General features: G+C 36.2%; 5 protein-coding genes across 7 annotated transcripts in view; 2 read left to right on the top strand and 3 right to left on the bottom strand.

Moving 5' to 3' along the window:
• LOC100636958 (LMBR1 domain-containing protein 2-like) overlaps window positions 1-2,037 on the bottom strand; it is a 5,555-nt gene extending 3,518 nt beyond the window's left edge. The window contains exons 1-4 of the mRNA XM_019997890.1: window positions 1,806-2,037; window positions 1,294-1,541; window positions 639-803; window positions 223-448 (exon numbers count right to left, since the gene is read on the bottom strand). Coding sequence (XP_019853449.1) covers window positions 223-448; window positions 639-803; window positions 1,294-1,541; window positions 1,806-1,988 — 822 coding nt within the window. The 5' untranslated portion in view covers window positions 1,989-2,037. The remainder of the gene's footprint in view (window positions 1-222; window positions 449-638; window positions 804-1,293; window positions 1,542-1,805) is intronic.
• A 39-nt stretch (window positions 2,038-2,076) lies between these two features.
• LOC100636456 (kinesin-like protein KIF2A) lies at window positions 2,077-7,671 on the bottom strand. The gene is made up of 23 exons (XM_003387371.3): window positions 7,500-7,671; window positions 7,354-7,448; window positions 6,955-7,068; window positions 6,809-6,884; window positions 6,189-6,443; window positions 6,032-6,135; window positions 5,844-5,939; window positions 5,737-5,791; window positions 5,476-5,590; window positions 5,359-5,406; window positions 5,196-5,286; window positions 5,076-5,139; window positions 4,556-4,710; window positions 4,347-4,423; window positions 4,215-4,289; window positions 3,975-4,110; window positions 3,648-3,713; window positions 3,483-3,595; window positions 3,361-3,430; window positions 3,012-3,221; window positions 2,887-2,959; window positions 2,763-2,825; window positions 2,077-2,382 (listed from the first exon to the last, which is right to left on the bottom strand). Exons 1-23 carry the CDS (start codon window positions 7,558-7,560, stop codon window positions 2,312-2,314), a joined length of 2,283 nt encoding a protein of 760 aa, XP_003387419.1. The 5' UTR covers window positions 7,561-7,671; the 3' UTR covers window positions 2,077-2,311.
• Window positions 7,672-7,732: 61 nt separating this feature from the next.
• On the top strand, window positions 7,733-10,383 carry LOC100636834 (ran-binding protein 3-like). 2 transcript variants are annotated; one of them, XM_019997909.1, is made up of 9 exons: window positions 7,733-7,837; window positions 7,912-8,023; window positions 8,069-8,121; window positions 8,167-8,351; window positions 8,717-8,801; window positions 8,848-8,929; window positions 9,022-9,134; window positions 9,192-9,449; window positions 9,818-10,383. In XM_019997909.1, exons 1-9 carry the CDS (start codon window positions 7,817-7,819, stop codon window positions 10,220-10,222), a joined length of 1,314 nt encoding a protein of 437 aa, XP_019853468.1. In that variant the 5' UTR covers window positions 7,733-7,816; the 3' UTR covers window positions 10,223-10,383. The 2 variants fall into 2 exon arrangements, with proteins under 2 accessions (XP_019853468.1, XP_003387422.1); XM_003387374.2 differs by having other exon boundaries at window positions 8,848-8,938.
• Window positions 10,384-10,452: 69 nt separating this feature from the next.
• Window positions 10,453-10,974, top strand: LOC109582874 (ankyrin repeat domain-containing protein 13C-like). The gene is made up of 3 exons (XM_019997910.1): window positions 10,453-10,648; window positions 10,693-10,734; window positions 10,820-10,974. The coding sequence occupies exons 1-3, from the start codon at window positions 10,474-10,476 to the stop codon at window positions 10,957-10,959; spliced, it is 357 nt and encodes a 118-aa protein (XP_019853469.1). The 5' UTR covers window positions 10,453-10,473; the 3' UTR covers window positions 10,960-10,974.
• Window positions 10,975-11,709: 735 nt separating this feature from the next.
• LOC109582872 (ubiquitin carboxyl-terminal hydrolase 47-like) lies at window positions 11,710-14,987 on the bottom strand. 2 transcript variants are annotated; one of them, XM_019997907.1, is made up of 17 exons: window positions 14,861-14,987; window positions 14,742-14,812; window positions 14,580-14,684; window positions 14,425-14,517; window positions 14,271-14,376; window positions 14,092-14,207; window positions 13,887-14,021; window positions 13,490-13,706; window positions 13,261-13,430; window positions 13,072-13,152; window positions 12,716-12,834; window positions 12,578-12,675; window positions 12,368-12,501; window positions 12,240-12,287; window positions 12,066-12,190; window positions 11,921-11,992; window positions 11,710-11,831 (listed from the first exon to the last, which is right to left on the bottom strand). In XM_019997907.1, the coding sequence occupies exons 1-17, from the start codon at window positions 14,919-14,921 to the stop codon at window positions 11,795-11,797; spliced, it is 1,788 nt and encodes a 595-aa protein (XP_019853466.1). In that variant the 5' UTR covers window positions 14,922-14,987; the 3' UTR covers window positions 11,710-11,794. The 2 variants fall into 2 exon arrangements, with proteins under 2 accessions (XP_019853466.1, XP_019853467.1); XM_019997908.1 differs by having other exon boundaries at window positions 14,271-14,352.
• Between the last annotated feature and the right edge of the window lie 6 nt (window positions 14,988-14,993).

Genomic DNA, 14,993 nt, shown 5'->3' with positions numbered 1-14,993 from the left:
AGAGAGAGAGAGGGAGAGAGAGAGAGGGAGGGAGGGAGAGAGAGAGAGGGGGGAAAGAGAGAGAGAGGGAGAGAGAGAGAGAGAGAGAGAGGGAGGGAGAGAGAGAGAGAGGGAGGGAGAGAGGGAGGGAGGGAGAGAAAAGAAAGAGGAAAGGTAGTAAATTCCTTCCAATTATCAAGTTCAAATAATAACAATATTAACAATTAAATTATCATATTAAATACACACTCCACATACTTCAGTCAATTCTTGTAGAGTTTCATTAGATTCTGCCATGTCAATGTAAAGTTTAGCTGCCCTGAAGTAGCAGTGGTTGAGCGTGTAGTTGTGTCTGGAGGCGTTGAAGAGACTCCTGGGGACCTCCACAAGGCCGTATCCTAACAGAAACGCTAATATTATCAGACCCCATGTATTGGAAGCAGTGGCAATGATGTATGGTAGCTCAGTACTGTATAGAGAAGAGAAAGAGTTTAAAATAGCAAAAATAATTTACAATAAAATAGTTGATTATTCTAATTTTATGAATACTATGTAATAATAAAATTCCAACTCCTCTAAAATTGTAAATCAGTATAATTGCAATATACTATAATACAGTATAATCCCATCTCTCTCTCTTCCTCTCCCTCCCTCCTTACAGTGCTATTAGTTTCTTCACTAGTACTACATAGATGAAGAGTATCACTACAATGACCAGGAGGGATATATAGAATATAGCATTCTCTATTAAAGCTCGTAATAGTTTCTTCCAAACTGTAAAATAACCAGCCAGTACATATGACTGGATCAATGGTAGAATAATCCTATGAATAATGATAATAAAATGTAAAAAAATTGGGGCTGATTTCAGAGCCATTTTTTGGAAAAAAAACCATGGGCTATAGCCTTGGGTATTTTTCAGAATTTTGGCATTTTCTTAAAATGGCCGTAACTTGAAAAATTGAAGTCGGAATCAACTCAAACTTTCTACACAGCATAAGAGCATCAATATGTATCTGAAAATGTAATAAAAATTGGGGGTCATTTTTTAGCCATTTTTTGGAAAAAACCATGGGCTATAGCCTTGGGTATTTTTCAAAATTTTGGCATTTTCTTAAAATGGCCATAATTTGAAAAATTGAAGTCGGAATCACCTCAAACTTTCTACACAGCATAAGGGCATCAATATGTATCTGAAAATGTAATAAAAATTTGGGGTCATTTCTGAGCCATTTTTCGGAAAAAACCATGGGCTAAAACCATTGGCTATAATAGCCCTTGGCTTCAGTCCAACACTTTGCTTGACTCACATACCATGACAGAAGGAAGAAGAGCCAGTAAATGAGATACCACAAAACCTCGAGTGGTAGTTTACAAATAAAGGAATAAGGAAGGAAGCACTCCTCTTGTCTCGACTCGCAGACTCCAGTGAAGTTTGAGTTACGATCGAAAGTATACTTTCCAGTACAATAAAGAGTGGAGCAAGGTTCTGAGACGCCATCAGTAAAATTGTAAGCTCTTGAAGTAGAACCTCCTGGATCTAAGCATAGTCTGAAAAAGGCCTGAGAGAGAGAGAGAGAGAGAGAGAGAGAGAGAGAGAAATGCAAACAATCAATCAAGAAAAATAAACAAAAAATAGATAAGAATAACAAAAAATTACAATAAAAATCTAAGACATTTAAAAGTTAGTGGGCGTGGTTTGTAAAAATTCAAAGAAAAAAACAAAAAACTATATCGTAATGTACAATTACATATTATTATTATAACTAAGGTATAATACAAAGTAAAATAAAGCTAGTAATGATTTCTCTCTCTTTCTTTCTTACTGAAGACACGTCCACTGGCAATAGGAATATTATGACAAAGGAGAGGAACCATATCAACAGTGTAGAGCCTGTAACGACTGGATTCTGCCGCCTGATGTCAGAGTAAACGTACAGGAGGTATACAGCCAGGAGGAGAGCGAGGAGAAACTCTCCTGTGAGAATAAAACCAGGTAAAACATCCATTCAACAATAGAGGCCAGTGCACGGTGGTATACGGAAACGATACAAAACTTTCTTATGATACGGAAAATAAACGGATACTTCAAACTTGTAAACTAAAAATCTAATCAATTTTGAAATCTTTTCATTAAAATGATGATGAGAAATAAATAATAATAATAATAATATTAATAATAATAATAATAATCAAGGTACAATCACGAGCAACAAGAAGAAATCTACCTCTCTCTCTCTCTCCTTTAAAGATTCAGTATATTATAGTGAATGTCTTATGATACATATAATTGTTCATGTCACATGACTCCAGGTCATGTGACGCTAGTGAATCAGAATCGTTTAAGTCTCTGACTGGCAGCCTCTTCCTCTCTTAGTCGCTGACTATAATCTTCAAGATGATCTAAAAATACATTAATTAATATAATAGCAATTATAGTAAACAGTTTTTGATAAGGAATTAGACTTGGTGCCAAATGATTTAAATAATGACATATTAACATGGTAACTTTATTGGACAAATTTATTACCAATACATCGATATACCGTACAGCAGGAAATATTTGCGGGGAATTAAATTTTGCGAGTTTGCGATTCCATTTAAAGCGCAAAATTTAAATCCGCAAAAATAATGAAATTCATGCATGACCACAGTAGATAATGCTACAATAACTGTCAAAACCGCAAATATTTAATCCGCAAACCAGGTTATTTTTAAGGATTCGCAAAATTTTTCTCCGCAAAATTAACCAGCTGTACGGTATCAACTATAATAATTGTTACCTCTAAATGTTGAAAGTTTCTGCATTTTTTCATCAACAATCTTTATCAGTGACTGGATGTACACTAAAAAGAACATGTATATGTAATTATTAATTTCTTCTCTCCCTCTCTCCCCCTCTCCTACCATCAGGATCTCCTTCAACTCCTTCTGCTCTACTCAGTAAAGCTTCTTCAATGTCTATAGCGTTACGATACTCCTAAAAGTCAAACCACACCCATTAACCATGCCTACAAAAAGACCACACCTACCTGTATGATCTCTCTGTGTTCATCAATCACCTGGTCCTCGATCTGTTGGAGTCTTGAGAGAGTTTCGTGAAAACTTTTAAGTTCGTCTGATCTAGCGAGATAGCCGTCGTCTCTGCCTCCTGCCCCGCCCATCACATTATCATCATCTTCTTCTTCATCATATTCATATTCCTCCTCCTCCTCCTCTTTACTATTAGCTCTATTGACAATCTATTAATAACCATTAATAACCATTCATAACTAGATCATTCATAACTCGTAATAAATTAATAATTAATAAACCATTAATAACTCAATAAATAACCTTTAATAATGATGTTATAACTATTAATAAATATTAATAACTTACAGGGAATACTTCTTGTTCTACTTGTCCTCCTTCATTGCCCCTCTGTCTCTTATTAGGTAACTCTTTTACTCTAACCATCACATGATAATCACATGACATGTGTACATGTACATGTACTGTACCTTTCGGCATATCGGAGGGTATTAAGTGAGTTCTCCGAACAGCTGAAACCAGGAGATACCGTAGCTATCATGCAAGTACGAGCCCTGGGACCCACAAATGAGTCACGTAGTACCTGAAGAAAGAAACAGACATTTAAAGAGAAGGTTCGAATATTATTGCAATACTTTAGTTAAAGTGCTGCCTCTGAATGGAAGATGAATACTCTTTTTGCCTAATGCTCTGATACACTCCTATAATAATACATAAAGTATTAATAAATCAATTTAATATAAGTACATGTACAGTATAACCTCCTGCTATTGTGGACACTCTAAAATAAGGAGGCCACTATAATGAGGACAGGTAGCATCAGTCCCAATACAATAGTAACGTGTATTAATGAACCTCTGAAATAAGGACAGGTTCATAATCAGGAGCTAGGGTATTATTGGGTACCAAGGTGTCCGGAATAGACAGGCCTGACTGTACATGAATTATTCTCTGTCTCTTACTTTTAATGCTAGAAGGCTCTTGTTGATTTCAGCTCCCTCCCAGCGTGTTTGTCTGTCAGAGGAGCTAGTGTCTGCCCCTCTCTCATTGCCAGCCAGATCAATCAGTGATAGCTTGCCATGTAGTTTATTAGTAGTCCTAAAGAGAAGAGAGAGGGAGGGAGGGAGGGAGAGAGAGAAGAAGGAAGGGAAGGAAAGGGAGGGGAGAGAGAGAGGTTTAAGAGGGACAGTTTTAGTCCTAACCTTTTCCTAAGTACCAGTTGGAAGACAGCATGCGAACGAGATGAGTTCTGATTAGCTGAAGTGGTCCCAGAAGTTCTAAAAAAAAGAAAAAAAATAAATTAAAAAGAGAAGGGAAAGGAAGCACACACGTACCTCACAGAATTACCAGTTTCAATCAACTGAAGTACATCAGCAACTGAAGTGACTTTCACTTCTTCCAAATCAATGATCTAAAGAAAGAGAGCACACACATGTAAGTAACATGAAAATGCATGTACATATACATACATGTATAATTATTGTACTACACGTACATGTACATGTACATGCACATGTACATGTACATGTACATTACTCCATACCTGGACTTTAGACTTTGCGTCTTCCAGTATTCTCAGTTTCTTCTTGTTGTTGAGTAAGTCGTAGACCTTCCCACAGTATATCTCAAAGAAGCTCGAGCTAACGACGAGGTCCTTGCTCTCGTGGGTCACCCTGTTCAATCTGAAGACGTCAGCAGCTGGAAAATTAATAATAAAATAAATAATATCATAACAGTATATTGAATAAAATAATTGCAGAAAGAGAGTACAGTATATGTATTATATTAGTAGTAGTATAAGAAGGAAAGATTATTATCAATAGGGATACAAATGTGTTTGTCATTTTCAAAAAGGAAGAGAGAGAGTTAACATTAAGAGAAACGTAATCAAACAAAATGAACATGTACTGTACATGTACATGTAAGCATATAAATACATGTACATGTATCATCAAAATATCAACACAAACACATGTACATGTACATACATGTAAAGTAATGTATATATAACAGTATATTTATTTTAATTGTATTTTTAATTGGCTCCGCCCACACACACTCACCAGCCAATGCATAAATCCCTTTAGTTGCATCCTGTTCCCTTCCACGAAAATCTCCGCCCATTGTCTACAAAACGAGACACGCCCACATGTACATGTACATGTACTGGTCACGTGACTCACATGTGTTTTTCCGGAGCCGGTCTGTCCGTATGCAAAACATGTCGCCATGCCTTGATTGAATATTGTACTGACTAGCGATTTCGCCGAATAACTATAGTAATTAATTAATTATTATAAAGGGTGTGGTCTCAAGGTAATGAATAATTAATGAGGAGGAACTGACTGGTAGAGTAATTCGTTGTCGGCAGTTTCGTCAAACGAATAATCGAAACTAAAGGAATAATAATAATAATAATAATAATAATAATAATAATAATAAATAAATAAATAAATAATTTACTTGAATTTATGATGTTCTAGGTATTTCGTGAGGTCAACTTTAGTCTTTGGCTCGTGAAGGAGAGTAAGAGAGCCATCAGGTATTGTAATGATATCTATCTCTTTCTTTGCCAGCTCTAATAAAAGAGTTAAGAATTAATATACATGTACACGTATATATACATGTACATGTAATAATATTTCTACATGTACATGTAAACTCTACAGAAGGAAAGTGCTTGCAATGTAGATGTACATGTACAATTAATTTTATTTTTCTTACCTTTTTTAGAAAGTGGTCTTTTCCTCACACACACACAAATACGATCATCAATCACCTAATGGAAAGTGTACAAGATGTTGGCCACACCCACAGACACGCCCACTCACCGGCTCGTAACTAGCTATAGGTATAATATCCAATTCACTCCTGTACTGCCTGACCATACCAGCAAACTGCCAGTTGGGATTATCTGGATCATAATCCTATACCAGGCAATAATAATATTAATAATAATAATTGATAAGGTGGGCGTGGTTAATAATTAATGAGGTAGGCGTGGTTTAAAGGGACGCACTTCGCTTCTTTTTTGTTTCTTTTCAGCGATTTTAACTCTCCTCTCCTCTCTCTTCTTTTTGATGATGTCGACTTCTTTGACAACGTTAGATTTACGACTAGGACCTGAAAAAAATGAACATAAAAAACTTCAGTGATAATAAATGTATTTTTGTCACCTTTTCCTGTAGCACCTGTTTCAACCTGTTCCTCTACTACAGTATGCGTTCTTCCTCTTCCTTGAAAAGCCCCTCCCCCTCCTCCTCCTCCTCCTATTACAACATCAGGTACGTCTGAGGGTTTCACGGCAAGAGATCCGGAGGATTTGCTTCGAGGAAGACCACCAGCCGGAGGTAACTTAGTGTCTGAACGGGAGGATGTGATTTGTTCTTCTTGAGGAGGAGGGAGAGGAGGAGCAGCTGATAATGGAGAGGCTGTGAGAGAGAGGGAGAGAGAGAGAGGGGGGGGAGAGAGAGAGAGAGAGAGAGAGAAAGAGAACAAGAAGGGGAAAGAGAGGGAGGAAGAGGGAGGGAGGAAGAGATAGAGAGGTCATTTTAGAAACAAAGGAGGGAGAGGTATATTACACATGTAGTGTTATAAAAACAAGGTCATATATAGCTATTAAATCAACCACTGGAGACAGCAGGTACATACACACATAACAAGAAAACAAGAGAACCAATCAACCTTCAACTATACTACATTATAAATACTACAAATTCACACAATATAAAAGGATTAATCACATTAATATCATAACATGTAAATTATGCCTTTTCACACGTTCTCTCTCCCTCACCTTTAGAACTGCCTTTAGTGCTAATAATATTCTCAACATTTCTTAATCGAACAGAACCTTGGGGGCGAGGTATACCCTAATATTAAAAGATAAATAAATAAATGCATAAATAATAAATAAATAAATAAAAATAATATGCAACTTACGCTCAGGGGTCCTGCTGCAATGTTAGTTCTTCTCGATGCTTTAGTAGCTGAAGTGGGCGGAGTCATAAGATTAGCAAACTGAGGGTTGAGTTGAATCAACGAGTCAAGATCAATCTGAAAATAGAGTGAGAAAAGAGTTAAAAATCACAATTATGTTAAATATTAAAATAGACACTATTTGCAGTTATGCATCTGTCAAATGCTTGCCAATTTGAAATAATTTCGAATCCTTTGATCTAATAAAATACATGTACATGTATACACAAATTTTAATATGGGATGCATACCATAATTGTTTAATTTTAAAATATACTGGCAATTTTTCAATCCACAATATTAATTCCTTGCCAAAAACATGTATATACATGTATTTTTATTTTTATATGTATCTATATGTACCTCTTTTCCTTTAGTTTCTCCACTTTCATACCACTCCACAGACACGAGGCCTTTTAAAGAGTCTATCCCAGTCACTGATGCATCATGGACTAAACCTAAGAGTAGAAAAAAGAAAAATTTCAATCCACTTCAATATAAGGACTTACCACTACTCCTCTTAATCTTGACTGTGATTCCAACGCTCATGGCTCTCCTGTGTCTATCCATTATGCCTGGCTGTCTTCTCCTGGCTCTCTGGCTACTATTTTTGGTCCTGTTCTTATCTCACTTTTCCTTCTCCTCCTCCTACCAGAAAATCTTCACCTCCTCTTTGAATTAAACCGCGGAAATTAATCTTAACGGCTCCGTTCACGTCCGTCCGATCAACTCCGTAAAATTTCTTCGAAATTCCCGGGGACTTTTTCGAGGCAGTGCCCACTGCGCATGCTCACAAATACATGTAAATACATGTACACAAAACGCCATGTCTGCAACCGGAGATAAGGTATTGTTTTTCTTTCTTTTAAGTTGTTTAAAAGCTTCTTTTCTTTCCTTTTTGCCTGTTTTTAAATCTCTTAGCGTCAGAGCGAGTCTAGAACCAGCCCGTTGGAGGATTCCCCGACCACACCCTCAAGTGGGCTGGGTTTTGCTTTTAGACCTTCTCCCCTATCACTGGCGGCATCTAATTTAAGTAAGTCCACAACGTCTACCTTCCTTCTATCCCATATTCTCGTAGCTACATATAATCGCTCAAACACTGTCGGAAAAACCAAGACTGGAGAGTCACTTGTAAGCCGCCCCCATTAATCCCAACGTACATGTACATGTTTTTAGTTGTCTCTTGGGTTCTCAAAGCCGCAGTTGGGTTCTCCACATAGTCCTAAGCCTCTTGGTATCAATGGGATTAGTCCTCCCACTGGGGCTGGGTTCAAACGCAAGCTGGACTCATCTTCTAGCTCTGAATCGATGGTCACGCCCACTAAAAAGAGCAACCTATTCATGCAGTGTATAGAAGAAAAGTAAGAGAGAGAAGGAATAATGGAACGTATGTGTGTGTACATCTGTACCTTATGTCCACTTTAAAACATACATACAATGTACAGTTAAACCTGCTATTGTGGACACTCTAAAATAAGGACACCTATAATGAGGAGGGGTAGTATCAGTCCCAATACAATAGTAATGTGTATTAATGAACCTCTGAAATAAGGACAGGTTCATAATCAGGAGCTAGGGTATTATTGGGTCCCAAGGTGTCCGGAATAGACAGGTTTGACTGTACATGCCTTGTACAGTGCATGGCCAAATCTCCAAGGCATCAAAAACATTGAAATTAATTTATTTATTTACACTGTATTTATTTATTTATTATTTGTACTTGTAGATCTTCTGCAGTACCACAGGAGACAGAGGAAGGAGGAGGAGGTGGTGGTTTTATTTTTGGTCAAGAGTTAGCGAGTCGTGTTGCAGTACGTCTGGTTTGTTTATTGTCGTTTATTTTTGTGCATTAATTAGAATGCTGATGTTAAGAGTGGTTGGGGTGTGGCTAGCGGTGATGAGACCACGCCTCCTAAAGACTCGAATAAGGAACTGATTGGTAATAAAAGTATGTGAAATTAAGAAATGATGAGTGTATCTCTCCTTCCTCCTCTCTCTCTCTCCCTCCTCTCTCTCTCCCCCTCCCTCCAGGTGAAGAGAAAGCCATTAATACTAGCTCCCTGACATTTAGTGGCCAGCCTTCACCTTCCCTACCTGAAGTACAAAAGATTACAGGAGAAGAAGGAGAGAGACATGTTATGCAAGTAAGAACAAAATACAATATAATTCGACTATCAATTTCTCTCTCTTTCTTCATTCAGATCAGCTGCAAGTTGTTTGTATACGACCGCAGTGCCCGCCTTTGGAAGGAAAGAGGTCGCGGAGAGCTCCGTCTTAACGATGCCCCTCAATCAGAGGGCGTGTATCAGTCTCGTCTTGTCATGAGAGCCTCTGGGAGCTATCGTGTTCTACTCAATACTAACGTCTGGAGTGGAATGAACTGCGAGAGAGTCAGTCCTCAAAGTATTAGGTTGACTGCACAGGAAAGTGACGGAGAGTTTGGTATTTACTTGATAAAGGTAAGAAAAGATAAAGAATCGATTTAATTGAGTTATGTGTGGCTGTTGGCTTGATGCTAATACATTACATGTATAATTTACAATGACATTAATTTTTTATTACAATACGGTATAGCGGGAAATTTTTGAGGGAACTAAAATTTGGCGGATTGCTAATTTTGGTGATTGGCGAATTTCAATTTGGTGAATTTGTGGCCATGTGCCATTGAGCATGCGTATAATGGCTCAAAATGGCTGATTTTATTTTGGCAAATGGCTGCCAAAATGCCAAATTCGCCAAATTTAATCCCCTCTGAAATTTCTCACTATTATGGTACAGTACATGTGAATATTTAAGTTTTTTTATACAATTATTCTCTTTTCCCCAGGGTGCACTTAAAGACATTCATGCCGTCTTCACGTCAGTTGATCAAAGGTTACAAGCCTTGCGTCGGTCCTCCTCCTCTTCTGATGCTAAGCAACAGGCCCCTCCCCCTGTCCTCTCTCCTCCCTTGCCTCACGAGAAGGAGGGAGGAGAGAGGGAGAGAGAGAAAGTGAGAGGAGCGTCGTTTGACGAAGAGAGCATTGTGAGCGATAGAAACTCCGCCCTTTCCTCTCCTGATTCGTCTCCTGAACGACAGAGAGAGAGGCTCCGAGTTTCCAAGGAAACGCTGACCACGCCTTCTTCCGAATCTAACGATTTCATTGGAGGGAAAGGTCACGAAGCGACGTCCACTAATATTTTATTAAATTCATCAGCCGATACTAAAGAGGCTCCACCCACTGATTCATAACCATGCCCACTTTCATTCAAACTCTCTGTTGTGCTATTATGAAGTAGATGTTATTCCCTGTGTTGTTGCTAATGATGTAATTTTAATATTTTGATGATAATCATGAAAAGGTATTAAGATAATAACTGTCATGTATTTCATTTAATAATAATAACAATAAAGATAATAATAATAATTAATGATTTTTAACAACAATAAAAAGTTATAGTTCCATTGGTGGGCGTGCCATTAGTGGGTGTGGTTTTTAAAAGATGGCGACTGCTGCAACGACACAACATGCACAAGAAGAACCTTTGTCTCCCCTCGCTACGAAACTAAGTCAACCGCCCTATCAACTGCACGAGGCTGTCTTCAAAGGTGACGCCGAGACAGTAAAGACATTACTAGAGGAAGACAAGAGCGTAGTAAACGTTCCTGACTGCCATGGTAAGGATACCTCTCTTTGTTGTGACTCTGTTTTGTGTCTTTAGGTAACACTCCACTTCATTTAGCAGTGATGCTAGGGAATGAAGGTATCCTAGTATATTCCAATTGCAATAATCAAAAAATCAACACGACTGTTTATTTTTTAAAAATTATCTTGAATTTCATTTCCAGCCATTATCAAACTACTGGTGAGTTATAATGCTAGTGCAAGGTCTAAGAACTCACTCGGCTGGACACCATTGAATGAATCAGTTAGCTATGGGGACAGAACTATAAGTATGTACAATGTAGTGTACTTTCATATCATGTAAAAGAGGCCGTGTAATATGTACATGTACATAATATATAAATTATCTTATATTTAAGGCCTTTCTACACTTGAACTGGTTTAGAACTGATCCACTAATACTGCGTTTACACTAGCTTCTTTAACTGAGCTAGCCCTGTTTAAAGTGGGCCAGCATAGTTTCATTTGATAGTGTAAACAGTAACCAAACTGAGCTGGGCCAAACCAGGCCAGCATGGTTAGTACAGGAGGGCCAGCTCAGTCTGGCTCAGCACGGTTTGGCCCACTCCCCTGTAGTGTAAACGCAGCATAAGACAAAAAAGCCTGAAAAATGGTACATCCTTTGATTTATGGAAGTAGTTATATGCTAGTTAATTTTAAGTAGTTAATTAACTATCTGTTTCCTTAACATATATAGAAATTGAGAATGAGAAGATGAAAGTTGAAAATGAAATTGAAATTAATGAAAATGTGTCATCCCATCAATTGAGCAATAAATACATTTAATAAAATACTTTCATGTATATGTACATGTATGTAGCAATTGCATTTTATATAGCCTATTAATCTAAAATTGATGTTTTTTAAATAGCCATAACTCAAAAAGTTGAGCTCAGAATTAGCTCAAACTTTCCATACACAGCATAAGGACATCAATTTGTATCAGAAAATGTAATAAAAATTGGGGGATTCTTGAAAAAAGCATGGGCTATATACATGTAGTAGTACATGGTCAATACTATTATTATTATTGTTATCATTGCAATTACAAAAATTAAAATTAAAATGACACTTAGAAATTAAACCTATATCCAGTCAGTCGGTCAGTCGTATTACCAAATCTACATACGTGTCAATAATTAATGCTTTGATTTGCATTCCCCAATCTTCTTCAACCTACAGTACATGCATAATAAATGGTAAAGTGATGAGGTGTTTAATTAACTGATAGTACATGTACATGAGGATACATGAGGTTTACTGACCTTGCTTCCTCTGCCTCTTGTATTCCTGATCTCTCTTCATCTGTTAACTCTTTCATTCTCTCTCTATTGTCTCTAAATAATTATAAACAGTAAGAGGTGTATGTAAGTGTGTCTGTATACATAATGTGTGTGTGTTCATTAGTACTTGTAATATATGACATATCCATCAGAGTGGTATAGTCCTAATGAGTATCTGCCTGAACTGATGGAGTACCAGTCTAAATAATTCTCAATATGAAGACATGATCGGTCAACTGGAAATGATTGCCCCTATAGTCAGAAAGAGAAAGAGTATCTTTAATATGTTTTAATGACTAACCTCTGTACAATAGATATACTCAGCAGGAACTTCACTTAACTCTGACAGCTGTAAAGGAATAATATAATGTGATACTGATACATGTTCTCTATTATTACAATTATGATTATTTCAAATAATACACATACCTTTCCAATAACATGTTTAGGATCATCATACTTATCCAGTATAATTTCTTCTATTGGATCAACTGAACATTGTGATGGACGCCATCTTATAACATACACTTGTATCTGTCCATAATGCCTCTTCTTCTCTGGTCCTGATACAATATAATTAATATACACATGTACTAACATTAAACTTGCATCATAAAAAGTACAGCACAATATACTGACCTTTTAATGGTTCCACATACATTTCCCTACTGTCAATCAACTCATGATTAAAATATAGTCTACCAGGGGACACTCTAATCTTGTCACGTAATCTCATTCTACACAATGAGTCACATGATAGTCACATGATGTACTTACTTGTCTAATTCAAGGACACAGTCAATTCCTTGTACTTTTGCTTCTTCAATAACTTGTTTCTTAAATTCTCTCACTGTTGTATCCTTAGTAACAATAGACTCCATCATAAAATTACAAAACTAAAAAAAATAAAAGATAAATTACCGTATAGCAAAAACTTTTGAAGGCTGTAAATTTTGCGAATTTGCTTTAAAATCTATTTTGCAAATTTAATTTTTGTGAATTTATGCCGTCTGCCATCTTGTACCGTAATAATTTGATTTTTGGAAATCTTCAGAAAATCATGAAATCTGTAAAATTTACAGCCTTCAAAAATTTTGCGCTATACAGTAATCATAATAATTAATATTCTATACCTCTGTATTATTAACTTGAAATAAATATAATTTAATTATGACCTCTCCTCTTCCTAATCCTCTACCCAGTCTTATTATCAACTAGTAGATACACAAAGTAATAAAGAGATGAGTGTGTGTGTGTTATTAGTACTTATAATAGTATATAATGGAAAGGAGAAGTGAATCAAATAACACAATAAACTATACCTCTGATCCAGATCTAATATACATGTACTTTAATGCCCCTCCCAGTCCCTGCATTTCATACCCACTGATTCCATACACTATAAAACCAGTAGGTGGTACACCAATCAGTGGAACTAGCTCCTCCTTCAATTGAGCTAATGTTATTCTCTTATCAACTTGTACCTGTATCTCTGTAACAAATAATAATAATATTAATAGTGATCTTTTATTATAGTACAAGTTAATATACTTCTTTCTTTTCCTTTATTTTCTTCATTCATTGATATAATTTTCATTATTATTCCTCTTTTAGTAACAATAGTTGTAGTGGGTGTGGCTTCAGGTCCAGGAGCCGGAGGTAGAATAATGTTCAGTAATATTGAGCTGACGTGAAAATCAACATATTTGTACATCAAACTATTTTTGAATTCTTTTTGATAATCTTTAGGATCTGATGATACATACAACTGTGTGCATATGTGTGTGTGTGTGTGTGTGTGTGTGTGTGTGTGTGTGTGTGTGAAGGATAAAATAGATAGTATAAAAATTAAATTGTTAACTACTGTATAAGGTGACAGATTGTTAGCAGGAATTAATAAAGCAGATTAATTACAAAATAAAATCACACCAATTATTTCAGTCATTACTTGTTCGTATATATATGGACTAATGATGAGTATGTCTCTTAGAGTGTCTCCTATATCACTAATATCATGGACTGAATCACTCCTGTAATCCTCCTCCAATACTATTCTCATACATGATGATTTGATATTAAGTAACTAAATAAAGAAATGAACCAGATCAATGGAAGGAGATCAATACTAAATGACAGTATATCCTTCCTCTTACTTCTCCTATATGTTCTTTTAATTCTTCAACAGTCCAACCTAGCTCTCCTCTCACTAGTTTAGCTGGTCCTACTTCACCAGTTGACAGATCAACCACTGATACCTTTAGATTAATACCTACACCATCAAACACATGTACATGTAATCAGAGGTGTTGTCATGGTAACAAATCACACCCACCTCCATAATTATATTTCTTAAAGGTTTCATTTTCTGTACGAGTTTCTAAGAATAAGCAATAATCTCCAGCCCTACCTACAATCTGTCCAATAGTTTGATGTTGAAACTAAATTTAATAATATGCTATTGTAACAATAGCATAGATAACACTTACCTCATGAAAGGATTGTCCCATTACTTTATTCTTATAATCATATTCAACTAAACGGCATCTGTCAATAGGAATATGAGGAGCTAATTCTATTAACTGATAAGGAAAAATGAACGAAAATGAAAGAATAAACAGATATACATGACAGATCAATAAACCTCATAAGCTTTATCCAGTACACTGGGTAGTAATTCATCTTTATGAACTTTAAGTTTTGACTCCATTAATTCACCAGTAACAGGATGATTACAATATAATGAGAACTATAGAAAATAAAAGTAAGTAGATGAGCACTATAATATTGACTGTCTCACTCTTACTTCAAGTATTTCTTCTTCAATTTTTTGTTTCTTTTCTCTCTGTCTCTTCTCATCCTCAATCTCTTTCAAATCTATTCAAATATCAACAATCAAATGATGACACACAACACAAATAAAACCTTTAATATCTTTTATAATCTTCTCATTGTGCTCTCTTTCAGTCATTAGTTCCATATTCATTAATGTTATTCTTTCTTGTAATTTCTCTATTATTCTTTTATTATCTACTAATGGCTGATAGTCTGGACTGGT

Source organism: Amphimedon queenslandica, unplaced genomic scaffold, assembly GCF_000090795.2.
Source record: "Amphimedon queenslandica unplaced genomic scaffold, v1.1 AMPQUscaffold_13348, whole genome shotgun sequence".
In the NCBI taxonomy this organism is placed as follows: Eukaryota; Metazoa; Porifera; class Demospongiae; order Haplosclerida; family Niphatidae; genus Amphimedon; species Amphimedon queenslandica.
The sequence above is the reverse complement of the archived record's forward strand: the minus strand, read 5'-3'. Positions and strand labels throughout refer to the sequence as shown.

What these genes read in the sequence shown, in the direction of transcription:
- LOC109582874 (XM_019997910.1), top strand. Translation starts at nt 10,474, where the DNA reads ATGGCGACTGCTGCAACGACACAACATGCACAAGAAGAACCTTTGTCT. An exon ending in AAACGTTCCTGACTGCCATG is followed by an intron (nt 10,649 to 10,692) that starts GTAAGGATACCT and finishes TTGTGTCTTTAG; the next exon opens with GTAACACTCCACTTCATTTA. An exon ending in AGTGATGCTAGGGAATGAAG is followed by an intron (nt 10,735 to 10,819) that starts GTATCCTAGTAT and finishes TTTCATTTCCAG; the next exon opens with CCATTATCAAACTACTGGTG.
- LOC100636834 (XM_003387374.2), top strand. Translation starts at nt 7,817, where the DNA reads ATGTCTGCAACCGGAGATAAG. An exon ending in AGTTAGCGAGTCGTGTTGCA is followed by an intron (nt 8,802 to 8,847) that starts GTACGTCTGGTT and finishes TGCATTAATTAG; the next exon opens with AATGCTGATGTTAAGAGTGG. An exon ending in GGAACTGATTGGTAATAAAA is followed by an intron (nt 8,939 to 9,021) that starts GTATGTGAAATT and finishes CCCTCCCTCCAG; the next exon opens with GTGAAGAGAAAGCCATTAAT.
- LOC109582872 (XM_019997907.1), bottom strand. Translation starts at nt 14,921, where the DNA reads ATGAATATGGAACTAATGACTGAAAGAGAGCACAATGAGAAGATTATA. An exon ending in AAATAAAGGAAAAGAAAGAA is followed by an intron (nt 13,431 to 13,489) that starts GTATATTAACTT and finishes TATTTGTTACAG; the next exon opens with AGATACAGGTACAAGTTGAT. An exon ending in TGTGTCCTTGAATTAGACAA is followed by an intron (nt 12,676 to 12,715) that starts GTAAGTACATCA and finishes CTCATTGTGTAG; the next exon opens with AATGAGATTACGTGACAAGA.
- LOC100636456 (XM_003387371.3), bottom strand. Translation starts at nt 7,560, where the DNA reads ATGGATAGACACAGGAGAGCCATGAGCGTTGGAATCACAGTCAAGATT. An exon ending in CACTAAAGGCAGTTCTAAAG is followed by an intron (nt 6,444 to 6,808) that starts GTGAGGGAGAGA and finishes TCTCTCTCACAG; the next exon opens with CCTCTCCATTATCAGCTGCT. An exon ending in GAAACTGGTAATTCTGTGAG is followed by an intron (nt 4,290 to 4,346) that starts GTACGTGTGTGC and finishes TCTTTTTTTTAG; the next exon opens with AACTTCTGGGACCACTTCAG.